The 19,723-nt window shown below is 32.4% G+C and overlaps 1 protein-coding gene and 1 long non-coding RNA gene across 2 annotated transcripts; one reads left to right on the top strand and one right to left on the bottom strand.

Moving 5' to 3' along the window:
- Positions 1 to 530: 530 nt before the first annotated feature.
- LOC134724821 (uncharacterized) lies at positions 531 to 3,379 on the bottom strand. The gene is made up of 2 exons (XR_010108488.1): positions 2,535 to 3,379; positions 531 to 2,187 (listed from the first exon to the last, which is right to left on the bottom strand). It is a non-coding gene; the product is annotated as an uncharacterized LOC134724821 (long non-coding RNA).
- Positions 3,380 to 9,657: 6,278 nt separating this feature from the next.
- LOC134726927 (uncharacterized) lies at positions 9,658 to 16,829 on the top strand. The gene is made up of 6 exons (XM_063591324.1): positions 9,658 to 9,855; positions 11,248 to 11,361; positions 12,645 to 12,723; positions 14,559 to 14,726; positions 15,368 to 15,455; positions 16,768 to 16,829. Coding segments are annotated over exons 1-6 (600 nt in total). The 5' UTR covers positions 9,658 to 9,705; the 3' UTR covers positions 16,769 to 16,829.
- The last annotated feature ends 2,894 nt before the right edge of the window (positions 16,830 to 19,723 follow it).

Here is a 19,723-nt window from a genome sequence, read left to right as displayed (position 1 = left end):
AGTAGGGCCAATCATTTATGCCAAGAAAAGTTCCTCATAAAGCACCAGCCTAAAATAACAAACAGCACCTAAACATACAGGTACGATACTCATAAATTGGGCAACTTCTAGAATCCCCCAGGATGAAGATTACAATACATTCTATACTAGTATATATATAAATTAAGCTGTTGACACCTAAATACTCAAGATTTTTAGCAGTGGAGCAGACTGCAAGACAAGCTGTAAATAATTACTTAGTTTGTTCTAGATTTGCTAATATTACATGTACATACATGTATATATTTAACTGCGACTGACAATTTAAAAAGTAAAAAAAAAACAAAACTTGTCAAGATTAAAAGTTGATTACAAGATAACACCTTTGGACCCCTTTTTCCCTTAATATATATGTATATATATAAAAACAAGAGTGAACACACTGAAATGTTTTGCCTTCTTTACTAATCCTTGATACTATCTTGATAGACCTAAATATAAAGCTTTATTACAACTGTCACATAAACTCAACATTAACCAAGAAAAGGAAATATTGATCAATCAACCATGAAAATGATGTCAAGGTCAGATGAACCATGCCAGGCAGACATGTACAGCTAACAAATCTTCAATACAACAAATATAGTTGACTTATTGCTTATAAATAAAGAAAAACAAACCAAAACACACAAACACTTAAAACTTAGCAATGGACCGTGAAAATGAGGTCTAAGTCAAATAAAACCAGCGTAAACGACACGAGGATTATTAAATATGTCCATACACCAAATATAGTTGACCTAATGCACAAGGTATTAGAAAAATAGACCAAAACTAAAAAACTTAACTTTGACCACTGAACCATTAAAAATAAGGTCAAGGTCAGATGACACCTGTCAGCTAGACACGTACACCTTGCAATCATTCCATACACCAATTATAGTAGACCTATTGCATATAGTATATGTAAAACAGACCAAAACACAAAAACTTAACTATAACCACTGAACCAAGAAAATGAGGTCAAGGTCAGATGACACCTGTCAGCTAGACATGTACACCTTACAATCATTCCATACACCAATTATAGTAGACTTATTGCATATAGTATGATAAAAACAGACCAAAAAACAAAAACTTAACTATAACCACTGAACCAAGAAAATGAGGTCAAGGTCAGATGACACCTGCCAGTTGGACATGTACACCTTACAGTCCTTCCATACACTGAATATACTAGACCTATTGCTTATAGTATCTGAGATATGGACTTGAACACCAAAACTTAACCTTGTTCACTGATCCATGAAATGATGATTGATTGATTGTTAGTTTCTTAATGTCCAGTGGCAAATATTTCATGCATATTCAGGACGATCCATGAAATGAGGTCGAGGTCAAGTGAAAACTGTCTGACAGACATGAGGACCTGCAAGGTACGCATATACCAAATATGGTTATCCAATTACTTATTATAAGAGAGAATTTAACATTACAAAAATTTTTTTATTTTTTTTATTTATCAGGTTATTAAACAAGATAAATATTAATCTTATAATGTTATATAAATCGATAGCGTCCTCCATTCAAAAAGTGATAAATACCAAACAACATTTAAAAGTTTCAATGTAATATATTATATAACAATTATATCGAATGTAACCTCATATTTACAAAAGTTTTTATTTAAAGCACATGATGTGGCATCCCATCATTGTATGGCCATAAAAATTTGTAAACGTAACACATTCAGCAATTTTAAGTTTAGAAACTGAGATATAAACGTTACACAAATCTTTTCAATCCTACCCATAAGAAAAGAAAAAGTTGTCTTAATCTATATAAATAAGTTTGTTAATGTTATATGTTGGAATCACATGTACATTTTGTACATGAGTTGGTTTAACTTAAAAGTAATATACTGCTTTTAACTAAAAAATCTGACGATTACCTGAAAAAATTTTCAACTGAATCATACCAATGCGAAGCTCTAGGGGTAGCATAAATAACGTCGATGACGATCCAATGTATAAATGTATGTGACCAAAGCAGTTGAGTTAGTGGCGTGATGAGTCGTGAATCCAGTCCAGTCTGGTAACCCATTTTTAAAAAACTGGTGTGGCCTTGTTGTCCAGTCTCTGGTCCAGTTACAATCCTTGGCCGTGTTCGTGGCCGAGCAAGGTCTCTACTTGATCTACCCAACTTGTGCTACAACTCAACAAAAAGTAAATATTAGTTTCCTCATGCTACATAGCATTGACAGACAAACCCCAATAACTGTACAAAGAAACAATAACAATTTAAAAAAATTATGTATACTCATACATGTGGTTGTGTCAATAGCTAATAGTTACAATAATTTAAAATTAATTCAAAATTAGTATATATACAGATTTATATAAACTAAAATCCATATTCAGTTGATAGTAACATAGTGTAATATTAGTATATAATTGAGTTATTACGGATTCGTTATTTATACAACGTCAACAATAATTCAAGCTGTGGCCTGTTGACATATGGCTAAATTCTTGATCTAACTGAACTATTCATACCATATCGACCTAGTCTAGTCTAGAGAGTAGTAGTAACTATAAAATGTATACATTTGTACATGTCACTGTGATGAATGACTCTTGACAATTTTTAGTAAACAAATGTGTAGGTACACGCAAAATGTACAGCCGGATATATACAGATGTTAATATTTGCTTAAATCCACCAGCAAGCTAACATTTAGCAATGATTTCTTTTGGCTACTGCTTCTTAACTCCGGGTATGGTCTCTGTTCAAGATTTCCAAGATTTTTGTTTATTTGTATCGAAAGTTGAACTTCCGGTTATGAACCTGGGTCCTTCGCCCCAAAGAGTACGTCCCTTTTACGTTCATATCCTTTCATGGAATATTTTCTGTATATGTGCTATGAAAGATCTAGATACACAATTACCGATGTATACCCTCTTAAGGCAAATTTACTTCTAATTCGGAAGTTTCGGGAGTTCATTAGATAAAACCTGCCCCACAACACATAATCATTAAAGACACGTTACTAACCTGCATGATCTGTTACAACGCAAAATACCATTTGTTAGGCTTACCCATAGGCACTTTACGATCTGTCAATACTCAATTTCAATAGTATAAGATATGAGATCAAAGTAATATATATAAAAAAAAATTAAATTAAAAACACTCGTGCATCTAATTTTATGTCGAAATATACAATGTCAGTCAATGACGCCTGGTAAACATTATTATAAATTAAATCTGCAAATCTTAGGACAATGTTGCATCTAATTACTCACACTTGTAAAAATTAAATAATTATAAAAAATGAAAACGAATAATCCATTCATGAGACCAATGAATTTGTCATTCGGTCTTTCCATGTGCTCTCCACGTGGCGTAGTCCAAATAATTATGACGTCTTGAAAGGCTATTATATTTTTTTTCTTTGACGCCTTACATCGTCGAAGTAAGGCGTCAAAGAAAAAAAATATAATAGCCTTTCAAGACGTCATAATTATTTGGACTATAGTCGCCGTCACGTAAAATTGGCACCATGATTTTTGTCAAAATTTTCTTAAATATCAATCGCGTTTACTCGAGATCATGTTTTTCAATTTGCGGAATAAAAATCTAATCCAAATATATACTACTGCCCTACCTTTTATTGTGTTTGCACTGTATAATCCTGACCTTCACATTTTTCAAGATTGTTTTCATTGTAAAACCGCCATCTTGGTTTCTATGAGGATCCCTTACTACATAACATTCGTTACTCTCTGGTAATATCATTGTCATTGATGATACGATTTCCCGCGCTTTTTTCATAAAGATGACGCACAGCTCCGAGAGACACAAGAACATTGAGAGCACGTGGACTCCACGGCAACACTTCCGGTAATAACAATGTCGGATTCCACCATACAAAATAATCCTGGATTTTGTGAAGGTCAGGATTATACAGTGCAAACACAATAAAAGGTAGGACAGTAGTATATATTTGGATTGGATTTTTATTCCGCTAATTGAAAAACATGATCTCGAGTAAACGCGGTCGATATTTAAGAAAATTTTGACAAAAATCATGGTGCCAATTTTACGTGACGGCGACTATACACGTGGCGATGCCATATGGTTAAAAATTGACGATCGATAAACAAATTCTTTCTAAGATTACTTTTTTTTTTTAAATCACATTAGAAGCATAAGTCAGGTTATAACCATACAAATTCTTACACGGTTTACATTACCATTTTAATTTTCAAGTTTACCGCTTACAAAATTTAAACATCTTGCTTGCTGCGATGAAATTCTAAAAAGGAATAAATGACGTCACAGAATATAACGTCACTCATGTTGGGTAAATCTAAAACATGAAACACAATCCGTGAGTGGCCCCGGCGATAACTGAATTTAAATCTATTAACTTAAATTCCAGTATCAAACAATTGGACGTCGAATTAAGAATTTAATCACAGCTCTGTATATCTACAATCACTCTGTATACTGTATCTATCACCACGCTATACCCCGTGACACCCCTAATTATTTTTCTATAGAGGCTATGAAAACAATCCCCCTTTTTCAATTTTTTTTTTAAACATAGTGCCACTCGATACCTTGCGCAAAAGATGCACCTGTTTCTCCTCTACAAGACCTATATAGTTATACCCGGTGACTCCCCTCATTATTTTTTCTTAGAAGCCATCAAATAGGCCAATCCCACTTTTTTCCGTTTTTTTTCTTCAAATTTTTAGCCTTATAGTTTCAGGTTTTTTAACATAGCGCCACTCTATTTCTTGCGCAAAAGGTGTTGTTCAATAGTCTAATATGAAGTTGGGCTTCTATTGGAAGTATTCCGTTTATAGGATGATGATTGTTACATCTGCTACATAAGTTGTTGATGAAAGTATAAGCCTAGAGGTAGTTTTTTTCTAGAATTTTTCGATTAATTCTAGCATGGAAGTCAATATAATACTTCCATGATTCTAGTGAACTTGTTTTTGGTAGTGTTAGCTCTTATCCATAGATAAGTACTAGAGATACGTAACACGAATGATTGAATAACACATGAAATGACCAAATGACACATGCAATTTTAATCTTAGTTTAAACAGTATTTATTAATGATTTTTTTTACAAGATTAAGTATAACAATGTTATATGAAGTTTTAATCTTAATTAGCATATATTGGTGACTTTTAAACACTGATTTATAAATAGTATTCAGTGGCGGATGCAGGTATTTTCGAAAGGGGGGTGCTAGCCCAGGGCAAAGGGGGGGGGGGTGCAGGGGGGTGCAAACATATGTCCCGATTCAAATGCATTGATCGGCCAAAATAAAGGGGGGGTGCGGACCCCCGGAACCCCCCCTCTGGATCCGCCACTGGTATTACATTAAAAGTGTTTAAAAATGATTTATTAAAGCAGGAAAGTTCATAAAATGTTATTATAATTTTGTGGATACATCTGTTCCTTATTGCATATATACGATTGCCCAATGTGTTCAATCTGGACTACCAAAGTTGGGGTCTCATTTGTATAAAAAATTAAAATAAGGTATTCTCATTTAGCCAACTTTTTATTTTTGTTAATTATTGGGTTGTTTGTTTAGTGATAGTAAGGTGTCTTTCTAAAATTTGACAGTAAATTTGTTCCTGTATGTTTTTATACTATTTAAAAAAATATATATAAATAGGCGATAGTAATGAGTTCAGTTTAACAAAATTTGTATCATACTACAAATTTGAAATTTTGTCATACAAAATTATCTATCAGCGGACAAAAGTCACTTTTGTCATGACAAAATTCATTTTTGTTACCTAATTTGAAAATTGAGCGACAAAAGTCAATTTTGTATTTAAATTAGTTTAGTTTGGTTTCTGTAAACTAATTTGCATACAAAATCGACTTTTGTTACACAAAATTGACTTTTGTTACACAAAATTGACTTTTGTTACACAAAATTGACTTTTGTTACACAAAATTGACTTTTGTTACACAAAATTGACTTTTGTGAGACAAAATAGACAAAATTGTCTTTTGTCTCAACAAAATTGACAAAATTGAATTTTGTCTCAACAAAATTGAATTTTGTCTCAACAAAATTAACAAAATTGAATTTTGTCTCAACAAAATTGACAAAATTGAATTTTGTCTCAACAAAATTAACAAAATTAAATTTTGTCTCAACAAAATTAACAAAATTAAATTTTGTCTCAACAAAATTAACAAAATTGAATTTTGTCTCAACAAAATTGATTTTTGTCAGCCAAATTTTTCTTTTAAACTGATGACATGAGAAGGAAATACTCCAAGGATTCGAGTTTATTTGCACAAATCTAACACAAGGTTTGCGATAAAGGTCATTTATTCAGAAACCATAAAAACATAATACAACTGAATGTTATGAACAATTATGTAATAAACCAAAACTGAATAAATGACAATAATTTGCAAAGGTGGGGAATAAATACCGCCACCCTCAATAACTAAATTACAAAATATATAAACAAATAAATATAGTACAATAAAAGATTGAAATCATCAGCATATGAAATTCAAAATTTTTAATTTAAAAAATAATACCTATGAATGTAAATCTGTTAAAGAATCAAGGGAGTAGGTGGGTGGGAAATTAAAAATCTTCACTTTTCTTGAGAAAACTAAAATGGCGTCCTCTAGCATTCAGTGCAATTGCGAGAATGCTGGCTAATCTTAACACATATGAAGAGATAACATGCGCCTAATCCTCATTGGTCAATTAAATATCGTTAAACAATCATACTAGTAATTAATCTTGACCCTGATCGTGAGATAACCCCACTGATCTGTGCCTGTAATCAAAAACTTACAGACAACCCCATGCAAATTAACAGTTTCATATTACTCTTGATAAGAATAATTTCCTGACAAAAATGTTTTTATGTCCCATAAAATGATTGTTTTGTCTCACGAAAGTCAATTTTGTCTCACGAAAGTAAATTTTGTCATCACAAAAATGAATTTTGTCGTCACAAAATTGACTTTTGTCTCAACAAAATTGACAAAATTGACTTTTGTCTCAACAAAATTAACAAAATTGACTTTTGTCTCAACAAAATTTACAAAATTGACTTTAGTCTCAACAAAATTAACAAAAATGACTTTTGTCTCAACAAAAATGACAAAATTGAATTTTGTCTCAACAAAAATGACAAAATTGAATTTTGTCTCAACAAAAATGACAAAATTGAATTTTGTCTCACAAAAGTCAATTTTGTCTCACAAAAGTCAATTTTGTCTCACAAAAGTTAATTTTGTTTCACAAAAGTCAATTTTGTCTCACAAAATTGAATTTTACCGTACACAATTGACTTTTGTGATTTAATTTCCATATCAGGTAACAAAAGTAAATTTTGTATGCAAATATGTTTATATTTGCATACCTTTAAGACAAAATTGACTTTTGTCATGACAAATATGAATTTTGTCTACAAAAATGAAATTTGTCATGACAAAAATGAATTTTGTCTACACAAATGAATTTTGTCATCACAAAATTGAAGTTCTCACAAAACAAGTCTGTAGCACATAGTTTTGTAAGACAAAAATGATTTTGGTATGACAGAATTGAATTTTGTACAAAACCACAAGAGTCCCATTCGGCGCCCCGTAGCACGTGTCGTTAAATAACAAACCAATAAACAATATAATGAAGTTGTAAGGTAATAAATATTTCAGGTATTGGGCAGTTGCCATCATCATGATTAGATTATCTAATTGACAAAAAAACAATTTTCTTCCAATGTGTCGTGACTTTCTATTGGCTCCTTTTTTCAGTTAATCAAATTTCTCAGAATTTTCAGATAATCCCGGATTTTCTCAGATAATCCCGGTTTATCTCAGATAAACTAAGATTATCTCAGCTTAATTCAAATTCGAAAAAAATCTAGTTTATCTGAGAAAATATAGAAAATCCATTATCTGGAGAAAATCCCGGTTTATCTGAAAATTCTGAGATAAACCGGCATTATCTGGAAAAAATCGAGATAATCCCGGTTTATCTGAGCTTAATGTAAAAAAATGATATAATCGTACTTTATCTGAGAAAATCCTGGTTTATCTGAGATCATTTAGGATTATCTATAAAAGTGGTTCAGGCGTGCCATATAGGGGTGTTATTTTATAAAACAAATTGTAACTTGTGATATGCTTTTGGCCATGGTTGTACATTATCTTACAATAAAAAAAACAGTGGAAGGATCTGCACCCTGGGTTTGATATCATTAGCAACAAACATACTATCCACACTGATCTGCGTCCACACTTGTATCATTCGCAAAAAAACATAACAATAATACAAAATAAAAAACAGCACTGAGGATTCTTCTTAATTTCCATGAATACTAGTTCTCACACTGGTTGTTTTAGAAAATCGTGTCTGTTTTGAGACACATGTGTGAAATTATGTTATGATTGGTTTCTAAAGAGACTATATTTTGCTGAGTATATAACCTTGAGTCTTGAACTTAATGATAAAAATGCTAGAAATAAAAAAAAATATTAGAATTCCATAAAAAATAGAATCCTCAGTTTGTCTAAAATTTTAAAAAGGGTGTTCAAAAACATTATAATAAATAACAATAGTAAACGCTACAATATAATAGTATAAAATTTTACATAAAATTATTTAATTTTTTCATGATGAGGTTGTCTCTCACATAGCTATAGTGGGTCTCATTTGGGTCTAAGCGTGACGCGGGATTGCCGATTTTTTGTAAGCGAGACACGTAAAGTCAAATTATTGTGCAGTGATAACGGGAAATGATGTCTTGCGGGACACGGGAAATTACAAAAAAAATGAGTATTGCTTACACATAATATAGTATAAGCGGGATACGGGAATCTGAAAAGACAGTAAGCGGGATCCGAGTTCAGAACCCCCAATGAGACCCCCCAAACATATTTTTGGAATAACAGATAACAAAGAATGAATTTGCCCTATAACAGCACAACAGTTATACCCCTTGTCCCCCCTCTTTTATTGTACCACGGGTTCTAGATAAGTTCGGTTACTAGTAAGTCGGTTGTCAGTGGCGGATCTAAAAAATTTCATAAGTTGGGGCCCACTGACTGACCTAAGAGGGGGCCTGCTCTAGTCACGCTTCAGTGATTCCCTATATAAGCAACTATTTTTTTTCCCTAAAAGGGGGGGGGCGGGCCCCCTAGCCCCCCCCCCCCCCCCTAAATCCGCCTCTGGTTGTACTTTGCCGGTGAAATAACCTTGTGCTTGATTATAATACACGAAAGGAAAAGGTACTGTTTTATATTTTCAAAGCAAAGTAAATAATTATTTATCTTGTGTAAAGTTCCTTATCCCCAAATTAAGGTAAATATGAAGAAAACAAATCTTAACGCGTATAACATCCATTTGATATGCATGATGACAAAAGAAAGTTTTTTAGTTACCAAGAATGCGTTGACATTTTGAATAATAACAATACTATATTTTGTGAGCACTTTTCATTGATAGTCTTAATTCGGTCACTAGGCATATTTTGAATTAGGCGTCAAAGGTTAAGAAATGTTACCATGCACATATAAATGTATGACGTAGTTTATTAACTTGTCATGATTGTCCTTGTACTGAAGAACATATACTTCTGTGGCACTAAAATCTCAGGCCTTGTTTGGTTGATAATGTGACCTATTTTGTATTACTACAGAAACTTTATTGTAATGATGTTTCCCATACTAGTTGTAATTTTTGTCGAGTGCTTAACATCCTCAGTATCAGGGACATGTTGTGTACCTCCTGTTTTTCAAACAGAAATGGATGTTACCGGTGGCTTGATTAATTTACAGACAAACCACAAAGAGTTCTTTGACGTAATTATTACATTTTTTATCTTCAACTTTAAAACTTACAAAAACTAGGTTATTTGTTAATTTATTACAAAATCCACTCTCTATAAAAAGGCATACAGACACATACGTTAGTTCCTATAAATATGATTTACGAACAGATATTTTAGAATACACAAATAAGAATATGCCGACTGCCAATGAGACAATTCTCCTACAGAGATCAAAGGATGTAAAAGGTTTTCCCGTTTGAATGGTTTTACACTTGTAATTTTGGGGCCCTTTATATATATAGCTTGTTGTTCGGTGAGAGCCTAGGCTCCGCGTTGAAGGCCGTAAATTGACTAATAATGGTTTACTTTTATAAATTGTTATTTGGATGGAGAGTTGTCTCATTGGAACTCACACCACATCTTCCTATATCTATAGCCAGTTGATTTGTTCAGAGACATAGATATAATGTAGAAAATGACGTCATGGCTTTGCTCTTAGCATTGAAATGCGAACGCTCCGGAATTGTATGTTATGCATTGGTAAACAATTGAATATCCCTATTCTCGTTTAATCTATGAATAGAAATATACCCGAAAAGAGATTTAACGTCATGCTAAAAACATTTGATTCGCAATCATGACGGTAAACTAAATGTAATAATAAGAAGATGTGGCATAATTGCTAATGAGACCACTCTCCACAATAGACAAAATGACACAGAAATAAACAACAATAGGACAAGACTATTATTTCCTGTTTGGGAACCTTTATAGCTTGATGTTCGATGTGAGCTAAGGCTCCGTGTTGAATACCATAATTTGACCTTTAATGGTTTACTTTTACAAATTGGGACTTGGATGGAGAGTTGTGTCATTGACACTCTTACCACATCGTACTGGGTATCACGTATTTCCAGATCTGAACTTCTAAATTGTTATCCGGCGGCCTAATTGATCGTTGCGCAATCAGTTGTGCATCTTCTGTTAATGATTGGACAATATTATATACAAATAGACTAGCCTAATGTTCTAGAAGTTTTCGAGATGTTAATAAAAGGTAAAAGGATACCATAGGCTAAATAACTAGCTTTACAAAACTATAAGCTCAAAAAGACAATACCAATATAGCCATAAGATGAAAAACAAAGGTACAACAGTCCATAACACGCCATATAGAACACGACTGATTAGGTAACATGAACCAAATGATATAAAAGCAAAGTCGTGCTATCAAAAGTATACATAAGTATTTCCTTGAGTCATGCTGCAGTATGAATGCATGAACGGACTGTACTATCATGTATGAACTCTAAGATCCTGCTAGAACTTGAACACGCTTTAGATTTTTTATACGCATAATTTGTCCCATTTGGATGCCCTAGTCTGGATAATATCTAGGCCCTACAATATTATTTTTTTTCAGAGAAGAGTCCATTTGTACTTTGATTATCACAGAAAAATGACGCGAACTGATACGATTGTAACCTTGAGTGAGAATATGACCTTCACACACACTGAGATTGTGGATTATCACCATGTAAGGACATGACCTTTACAACGTTTGTGGATAAAACATCGTATAAGATAGTACAAATTTAAAGTTCATTAAGTTTAGCTATTCTGAAGCTCAATAAAGAAAAGGCCTAAGTTTTTTTCTTTCTTAAAGGAGTAGGTTCAGTAAGACTCCTATTTGGCCCCAAAATATAGCAGTTTTACAAAATTGTGAGCATGTAATCTTTTGGCTGTTTATTGGGAAGTATAATGGTACTGCTTCATAAATATGGGCTATTTTTTTACAATACAATGCACATATATATCGGGTACTAGCATCATGAAGTCATGCTAAATTACTGAAATCTTCACTATTTTAGCATTTCGGTTAAATTTTAGATGGTTTCCGTCTTAATTGAAGGTGTCGTGTTCATTCATAATATTGAAATGTTAGATGTATTTGATGGTAATACATAACATATATAAAGGTTGGCGATGAACACGGATGCGTCCAATTTCATTTTTGAAAAAAAGCATCTGAAAAGTGACGGTTTTTTTGCATATTTGATAGATGTTTCATATTTAAGCTTGAATCAGAGCGTTTTTAATGACTAAATCAGTTAAAATCTTGTACAAAAACTAACCGAATCAATTGAAATAGACACTTAAGTGTTTTTAAAAAAAGTGTCGAAAGTCTTTCGTTATATGAATCTGACAAATTTGAGGCCAAAATCGGCCCTTACCGGACCTACTCCTTTGAATATTTGTTATATGTCAAACATTTTTCATGTAAATTTCGAATTAAGTCTTTTTAAAGTTGAATATCGAAAAATTAAGAACAATTAGTTTTTTATACCCACGACGACACGAACAAAGAGTATATTTTACCTAGTTTTTGGAACCGCAAACAAAGAGCACATGTCACTATGTACCATCTAAACAATTAAAAGAAATGTTAAAGAGCCCCCTTTAAAATATGTTGTTATGGTACTTGCACGTGCTCACTTTTCACACAAACATACAAAAAAAAAGGATAATTTGGTAAACAAAATTGGGAATTTGCAAAATTCATTAATTTGTCTCATATAAAATAAAAATGGTGAAATGAGAGTACATTGCAGCCCCGAGGGAGCGACGGTCTACTTAGTGGAACTAGTCAACACACTGTCGTTTATATGTTTTATTTAAGAATAACAAAAAGAGTTTGCGATAGAATGCACATCTCCTTTAAACTTATTTTATGTACAGTACTGGTCGTTATCTTCATTATCAATCATCGAATTTATATACCAATACATGTATGTAATACGAGTAATGACATATTTTCAGGGTAAAACTTATAAAATAGATCTAGGACGATGTTCTGTAGAGAAACTGACGGTACCAATACAAGATCAATGTATACCAAGTAAGTATAAACTACATGTAAATTACAGATAAGTACTGAAATCCTTCATTAGGAAAAAACTCAAAGATGAAAAACTACTGAGAGCAGTACTAGAAATTTCGAAGAATGTATAGAAGTAATATATCACCGAGTAGTACAAGTATCCACAGTAAGTATTAGTAGAATAAGTAGTAGTTGTACAAGTAGCCACATTAAGTATTAGTAGAATAAGTAGTAGTTGTACAAGTAGCCACATTAAGTATTAGTAGAATAAGTAGTAGTTGTACAAGTAGCAACAGTAAGTATTAGTAGAATAAGTAGTAGTTGTACAAGTAGCCACAGTTAGTATTAGTAGTATAAGTTGTAGTAGCACAAGTAGCCACAGTTAGTATAAGTATAATAAGTAGTAGTTGTACAAGTAGCCACAGTTAGTATAAGTATAATAAGTAGTAGTTGTACAAGTAGCCACAGTAAGTATTAGTAGAATAAGTTGTAGTAGCACAAGTAGCCACAGTTAGTATTAGTATAATAAGTAGTAGTTGTACAAGTAGCCACAGTAAGTATTAGTAGAATAAGTTGTAGTAGCACAAGTAGCCACAGTTAGTATTAGTATAATAAGTAGTAGTTGTACAAGTAGCCACAGTTAGTATTAGTAGAATAAGTTGTAGTAGCACAAGTAGCCACAGTTAGTATTAGTATAATAAGTAGTAGTTGTACAAGTAGCCACAGTTAGTATTAGTAGAATAAGTTGTAGTAGCACAAGTAGCCACAGTTAGTATTAGTATAATAAGTAGTAGTTGTACAAGTAGCCACAGTTAGTATTAGTAGAATAAGTTGTAGTAGCAGAAGTAGCCACAGTTAGTATTAGTATAATAAGTAGTAGTTGTAAAAGTAGCCACAGTTAGTATTAGTAGTATAAGTAGTAGTAGTACAAGTAGCCACAGTTAGTATTAGTAGAATAAGTTGTAGTAGTACAAGTAGCCACAGTTAGTATTAGTAGAATAAGTTGTAGTAGCACAAGTAGCCACAGTTAGTATTAGTAGAATAAGTTGTAGTAGTACAAGTAGCCACAGTTAGTATTAGTAGTATAAGTAGTAGTAGTACAAGTAGCCACAGTTAGTATTAGTAGAATAAGTTGTAGTAGCACAAGTAGCCACAGTTAGTATTAGTAGAATAAGTTGTAGTAGTACAAGTAGCCACAGTTAGTATTAGTAGTATAAGTAGTAGTAGTACAAGTAGCCACAGTTAGTATTAGTAGAATAAGTTGTAGTAGTACAAGTAGCCACAGTTAGTATTAGTAGAATAAGTTGTAGTAGCACAAGTAGCCACAGTTAGTATTAGTAGAATAAGTTGTAGTAGTACAAGTAGCCACAGTAAGTATTAGTAGAATAAGTTGTAGTAGCACAAGTAGCCACAGTTAGTATTAGTAGTATAAGTAGTAGTAGTACAAGTAGCCACAGTTAGTATTAGTAGAATAAGTTGTAGTAGTACAATTAGCCACAGTTAGTATTAGTAGAATAAGTTGCAATTGTAGTAGTAAAAGTTTCAGTCAACATAGCTTTTGTTGTTGTAGTGGAATATCAAGAACGACCACTGAAGTACATGATAAGGTCTACCTTGACATAACTGTAAGACATGACTCAAGTTTATGGTTTAAGATACTAAAGCAGTGTGTCATGTTGAATCGAAATAATTCCTTTGTTATTGATAACTGGTTTACAGCAAATATAGCATCGCTTCTTTACGTATACCAAATAACAACTAATAAACTAATAAAATTTCATGAAAATAACTGAATAGTAGCAATGCAAACTTTATTTAGATATTTGTATATAATATTGTCCAATTATTAACAGATGATGCACAACTGATTGCGCAACGATCAATTGGACCGCCGGATAACAATTTAGAAGTTCAGATCTGGAAATATGTAATACCCAGTACCAATGTGACAGTTGTTCGCTCTGTAACTACACCAGATTGCTGGCCGGTTTCACAGATTGAGTATGGAACATTCGAAGGAGGTACAGCAAATATTTCAATTTGTATTACATTCATACCAGTTATCTAGTCCAGAAGACAACTGTCTTACAATTTTCTCCTCCATATAATAATGTTATCATGCCGCATGTTTGCGCCCGTCCTATGTCAGGAGCCTCGGGCAATTGTTAGTCTTGTATGATTTTAAATTTTAGTTCATTTGTATGTTTTGGAGTTTAGTATAACATCCATTATTACTAACCTAGTAAACCTATTTGTATAGAGGCCAGTTGAAACACGCTTCCGGTTGTTGGATTTTTTCGCTGTGTTGAAGACCCATTGCTGGCTGTTTTCTGCTGTTTGATAGGGTTGTTTATCTCTTTGACACATTCCCCTTTTCAATTCTCTATTTTAACTTTACAGTATGTCTTAATAATGATAATACTGTGCGTAATCGTTAAAATATTTAACAATACATAGTTGATTGAGTCCATAGTAATGCAACAACAAATTTTTCCTATGTTGCAGTCACGGAAAATAAGGATGCAGATTTCGGTATTTTTGTTATTTTACTTTTTACTTTTTATTTGTTGTTTCTTTTTTATATGGCATATTTCTAAGCAGTTACTTTATACATATTTATATCTAATGTCTGCTACATTCGATGATTCATTTTACTTTTAAGGTTACACTGCTATGTCATATACTACAGCAGATATCAGTATACACCCATACTCTGAGTCAGTGATGACACGACCAAAACATTGTCATTAGTAAGTAACAGTTAAACTATTTTTTTAAATTTTCTCTTAAACTTCTTATATTCAGAAACAGCCAATTTTAAGAAATGGCACATATGAAAAAAGTCTCAATTTGCATTATCATAAGCTACAATTATAACAGATATGTTATGTGTATTAATTTATTTTCGTGGTCACGGTACTGATTTTCTTTTGATAGAGGAAAACTTGCATTTTCGTGGATATCTAATTTCGTGGTTTTGGCAAATGTATGTGTACGACTTAGTATGTCGTTAAAAATTTAAATTCGCGGTTCCCTTGTTCCCATGAAATCCACGAAAATTGGTATTCAACGAATATTGACGAATCAACACAGTACTATAAGAATATAACAAGAGTGCACACGCTTAAATGTCTCGCCTTCTTTACTAACCATTGATATTATGTTGATAGTCCTAAATATAAAGCTTTCTTACAACTGTCACATAAACTTAACATTAACCAAGAACCTAAACATTGACCAATGAACCGTCATGAAAATGAGGTCAAGGTTAGATGAACAGGCAAACATGTACAGCTCACAATTTTTCCATACAATAAATATAGATGACCTATAGCTTATAGTTTAAGAAGAACAGACCAAAACACAAAAACTTAATACTGAGCAATGAACCGTGAAAATTAGGTCAAGGTCAAATAAAATCTGCGCGACTGACATATAGATCATAATATGGTATAAGAAAAAAAGACAAAAACTTAAAAACTTTGACCAGTGAACAATGAAAATGAGTTCAAGGTCAGATGACACCTGTAAGTTGGACATGTACACCTTACAGTCTTTCCATACACCAAATATACTAGACCTATTGCTTATAGTATCTGAGATATCGACTTACCATCAAAACTTAACCTTGTTCACTGGTCCATATAATGAGGTCGAGGTCAAGTGATAACTGTCTGACAGGCATGAGGACCTTGCAAGGTACGCACATACCAAATATATAGTTATTCTAATACTTATAATAAGAGAATTTAACATTACAAAAAATCTTAACTTTTTTTTCAAGTAGTCACTGAACCATGAAAATAATTTTAAGGACATTAGACATGTGACTGACGGAAACTTCGTTACATGTGGCATCTGTATACAAAGTATGAAGCATTCAGGTCTTCCACGTTCTAAAATGTAAAGCGCTTAAGAAGTAAGCGAACGCCGCCGGCGCCGAATCACTAACCCTATGTCGAGCTTTCTGCGAAAAAAACTCAGATGTCGGTATATTTGCTATTTTACTTTTCGTTGTCACCACAGTGTAAATAAATTCAATTTTTGTAAATTTATTTTCAGATACGTACATGATGACCAGAAACTGCTATATAGGGCTTAGTTATTTATAAAATATAAATTATGTTGTGAAAATCGTTGAGATTATTTCATAATATAAAGTCGTCATCGCAATATGAGGGCGATTATACCCAAATGGTAAAAAATAGCAAGTAGAAAATTATTGAAGAGAAATGCAATTTGTAAACAAAAATCCTTTTCTTTTCAATTATGGGGAAATACACATTTTTTGTGTTTTGTAAATTATAGAAAAGAACATGCACTTATGTTTTGATCATAAATCCTAAAAATCACTTCATTTGAACTCTGTTGGATATTTGTCTCATTGGCAATCATACCAGATAACCAGTAGGCACACCCGGTTGTCCTACTGAAACCATATACAGTAATATTTGACTGTGATCAATGCTAAAGAATTGTTGTGTTTGTACTTATGTTGAATTGCCTCTGATGATAATGTGACGTCAGATATTATCTGATGAATTTGTTATTGTACATATTTGAATAAAATTGCATGGAATGAAACGTATTATATCTACAGTGACCGCTTACAATTTATCAAAGAAATTCAAAATAAGTTGAATTATGAGAATTTCAGCCGGCAAGACATTTAATCATGTGTACTTCTGTTGTTATTGATATCGACCAAAAGGACATACAAAAAAATAGCCAAATCCATCTTAGGTCAACTTTGCCAGAATAAGTTGAAACCTTATTTTTTCTTTACTTTGAAATTGATAAACGGTCAATTTTGGAAATGATAGTTATAAATCATATAAGTATAAAAGTTCCAACTACTGTGATGACTATACCCTATAGGACTGGTAGACCACCGGCAGAGGTGTATCAAACTATAGAAAATTCCGTATAAATATAATAAACACTCATTGATTCATAACGAAGGAATTAAAAGAAAAATAGTATAGATACGTGTTAGAAATTTCTATCAAATACAAATAAATAAACTCATCAAAGATACTAGGATTGAAATTTGAATTGATTTTCCTCTAAGTTCAGTATTTTTGGGATTTTACTTTTTTTTTGTATTTTCCCCAGACGCACGTTTCGTCTACAAAAGAATCATCAGTGGTGCTCGAATAAAAATATGTTAAAAAGGCTAAATAAAGTACGAAGTTGGAGAGCATTAAGGACCAAAATTAACTAAAAGTGTTGCCAAATATAGATAAGGTTATCTATTCCGGAGATAGAAAAATCTTAGTATTTAAAAAAAATAATGTTTTGTAAACAGTTAACTTATAATTATTATGACTATATCAATGATAAATCATTTCACCACAGACGTGCTAACTACTGGGCTGGTGATATCATTGGGAGGTGTAGTTGGGAAAAAACAAAATGTTCAAATAATATTAGTCAATGGTATGTAAAAGCATATTATATGACTAGGAAACATGTGTTTTTTGGTTTTTTTTGCACTTAAAATGTTTCTGTTGTTTCTTTGTTTTTTTCTTATAGCTGATGTGGTTTTGGTTTGTAACCCGGATTTTGTTTTCTCTCAATCGATTTATGACTTTTGAACAGCGGTATCCTACTGTTGCCTTTATTTGAGTTAATTTGGTAACACCATAAGTATGTAAAGGCAAATTATATGAACAGAACACACCACAAGTTAATATGCGTTTATTTTAAATATGCTATGTTTAATTGTTCAGCTCTCTGAACAATTCTGTGGTACCTGGAATGTTGTTGCCTCTAGAGTTGTATATTGTACGTTGTGGTAAAATATTGTTGTTTGCGACACAACTGAAAAAAATATGAACTGATTTCACATAAACAAAGTTAACTTATCATTTACAAATCATATCAAGTAAGATAATTTATCAGTTAGATACCTCACAAGATGGTGGACTGAATTGCACCAGAAGACGAAAACATATTTGTGCAGTACCATACGATTAAATTTGCTCTTTCCTATATTCTAGCTAATAGCTAACATGATTAGAAGTGTTTTATATAGTTGTGCTTTAAAAGGTATTGTATGGTTTAAAAATAATTGTATAAACAGAGACACGAACAACAATTACAAAGAGCGCATGGTATAGGTAATATATTAACCAGAATTGGTACAGACAGACTGTGTTTATTTGATAAAGGCAAAACTATTTTACCGAAGTAAATATCTAATAAATCAATTTAGGTATCGCGAAAAGTCCAATCCTGAACTTGTTTATTCAGGAACACAAAAAAAACCCGAAAAGTGAATTTCGTAGACAAATCAAGTTAGCAAACAAAAACCGAGGGAAACGCTCCATCTCGGACAGGAGCGATACCAATTGCGTCGACAGGGTAAACGTCGCCTGCTATGTATGCAGTGAAAAAGTCATATCTGGTATAGGACACGATTGTTAAGTGCCAGTCTGCCTAAGAATCAGGCAGTGGGGAAAACATGACCAAAATAACTCACCCAATTTGACATTGATTTCAGTTCATAATATGTGGTTATGCACAAAAATAACATACATTACCGTTTTCTGTTCTGGTAATAGAATATACAACTTTGGTTGAAATGCACTAGAAATCAACGAATAAGGGGAGATAACTCTGTAATGTGCTATCATTCTAACCAATTTTCTAACCAAGTTATTTGATATTACCAGACACACACAAAGGAAAGACTAATACTTTAACTCAGGATGATTGTTAGTATATATTAAATATCATGATTAGCTCGGTGGGATTTTTCTAATCATGTTTTAATATTTACCCTAAATTGACCGATTCTTACAAAGACTGGCACTTAAATAACAGAAACGACCACTATTCTGGAATCTTAAGTTCTAAGACCAACATGTCGTTCAGAGTTGAGACGCTTATTTATTTTATATTGGCCAATCAATTCTTGATTGTGATCGGAAATTCCATCTAGTGGGTTTTTGTTTTAATTTCAGACGTTCTTCCTTAAAACTCTTATTGACCTAATTTAGTGTTAGGAGCCTCA

Source organism: Mytilus trossulus, chromosome 7, assembly GCF_036588685.1.
Source record: "Mytilus trossulus isolate FHL-02 chromosome 7, PNRI_Mtr1.1.1.hap1, whole genome shotgun sequence".
Classification (NCBI taxonomy): domain Eukaryota; kingdom Metazoa; phylum Mollusca; class Bivalvia; order Mytilida; family Mytilidae; genus Mytilus; species Mytilus trossulus.
This window is presented reverse-complemented; position numbering and strand designations above follow the sequence as displayed.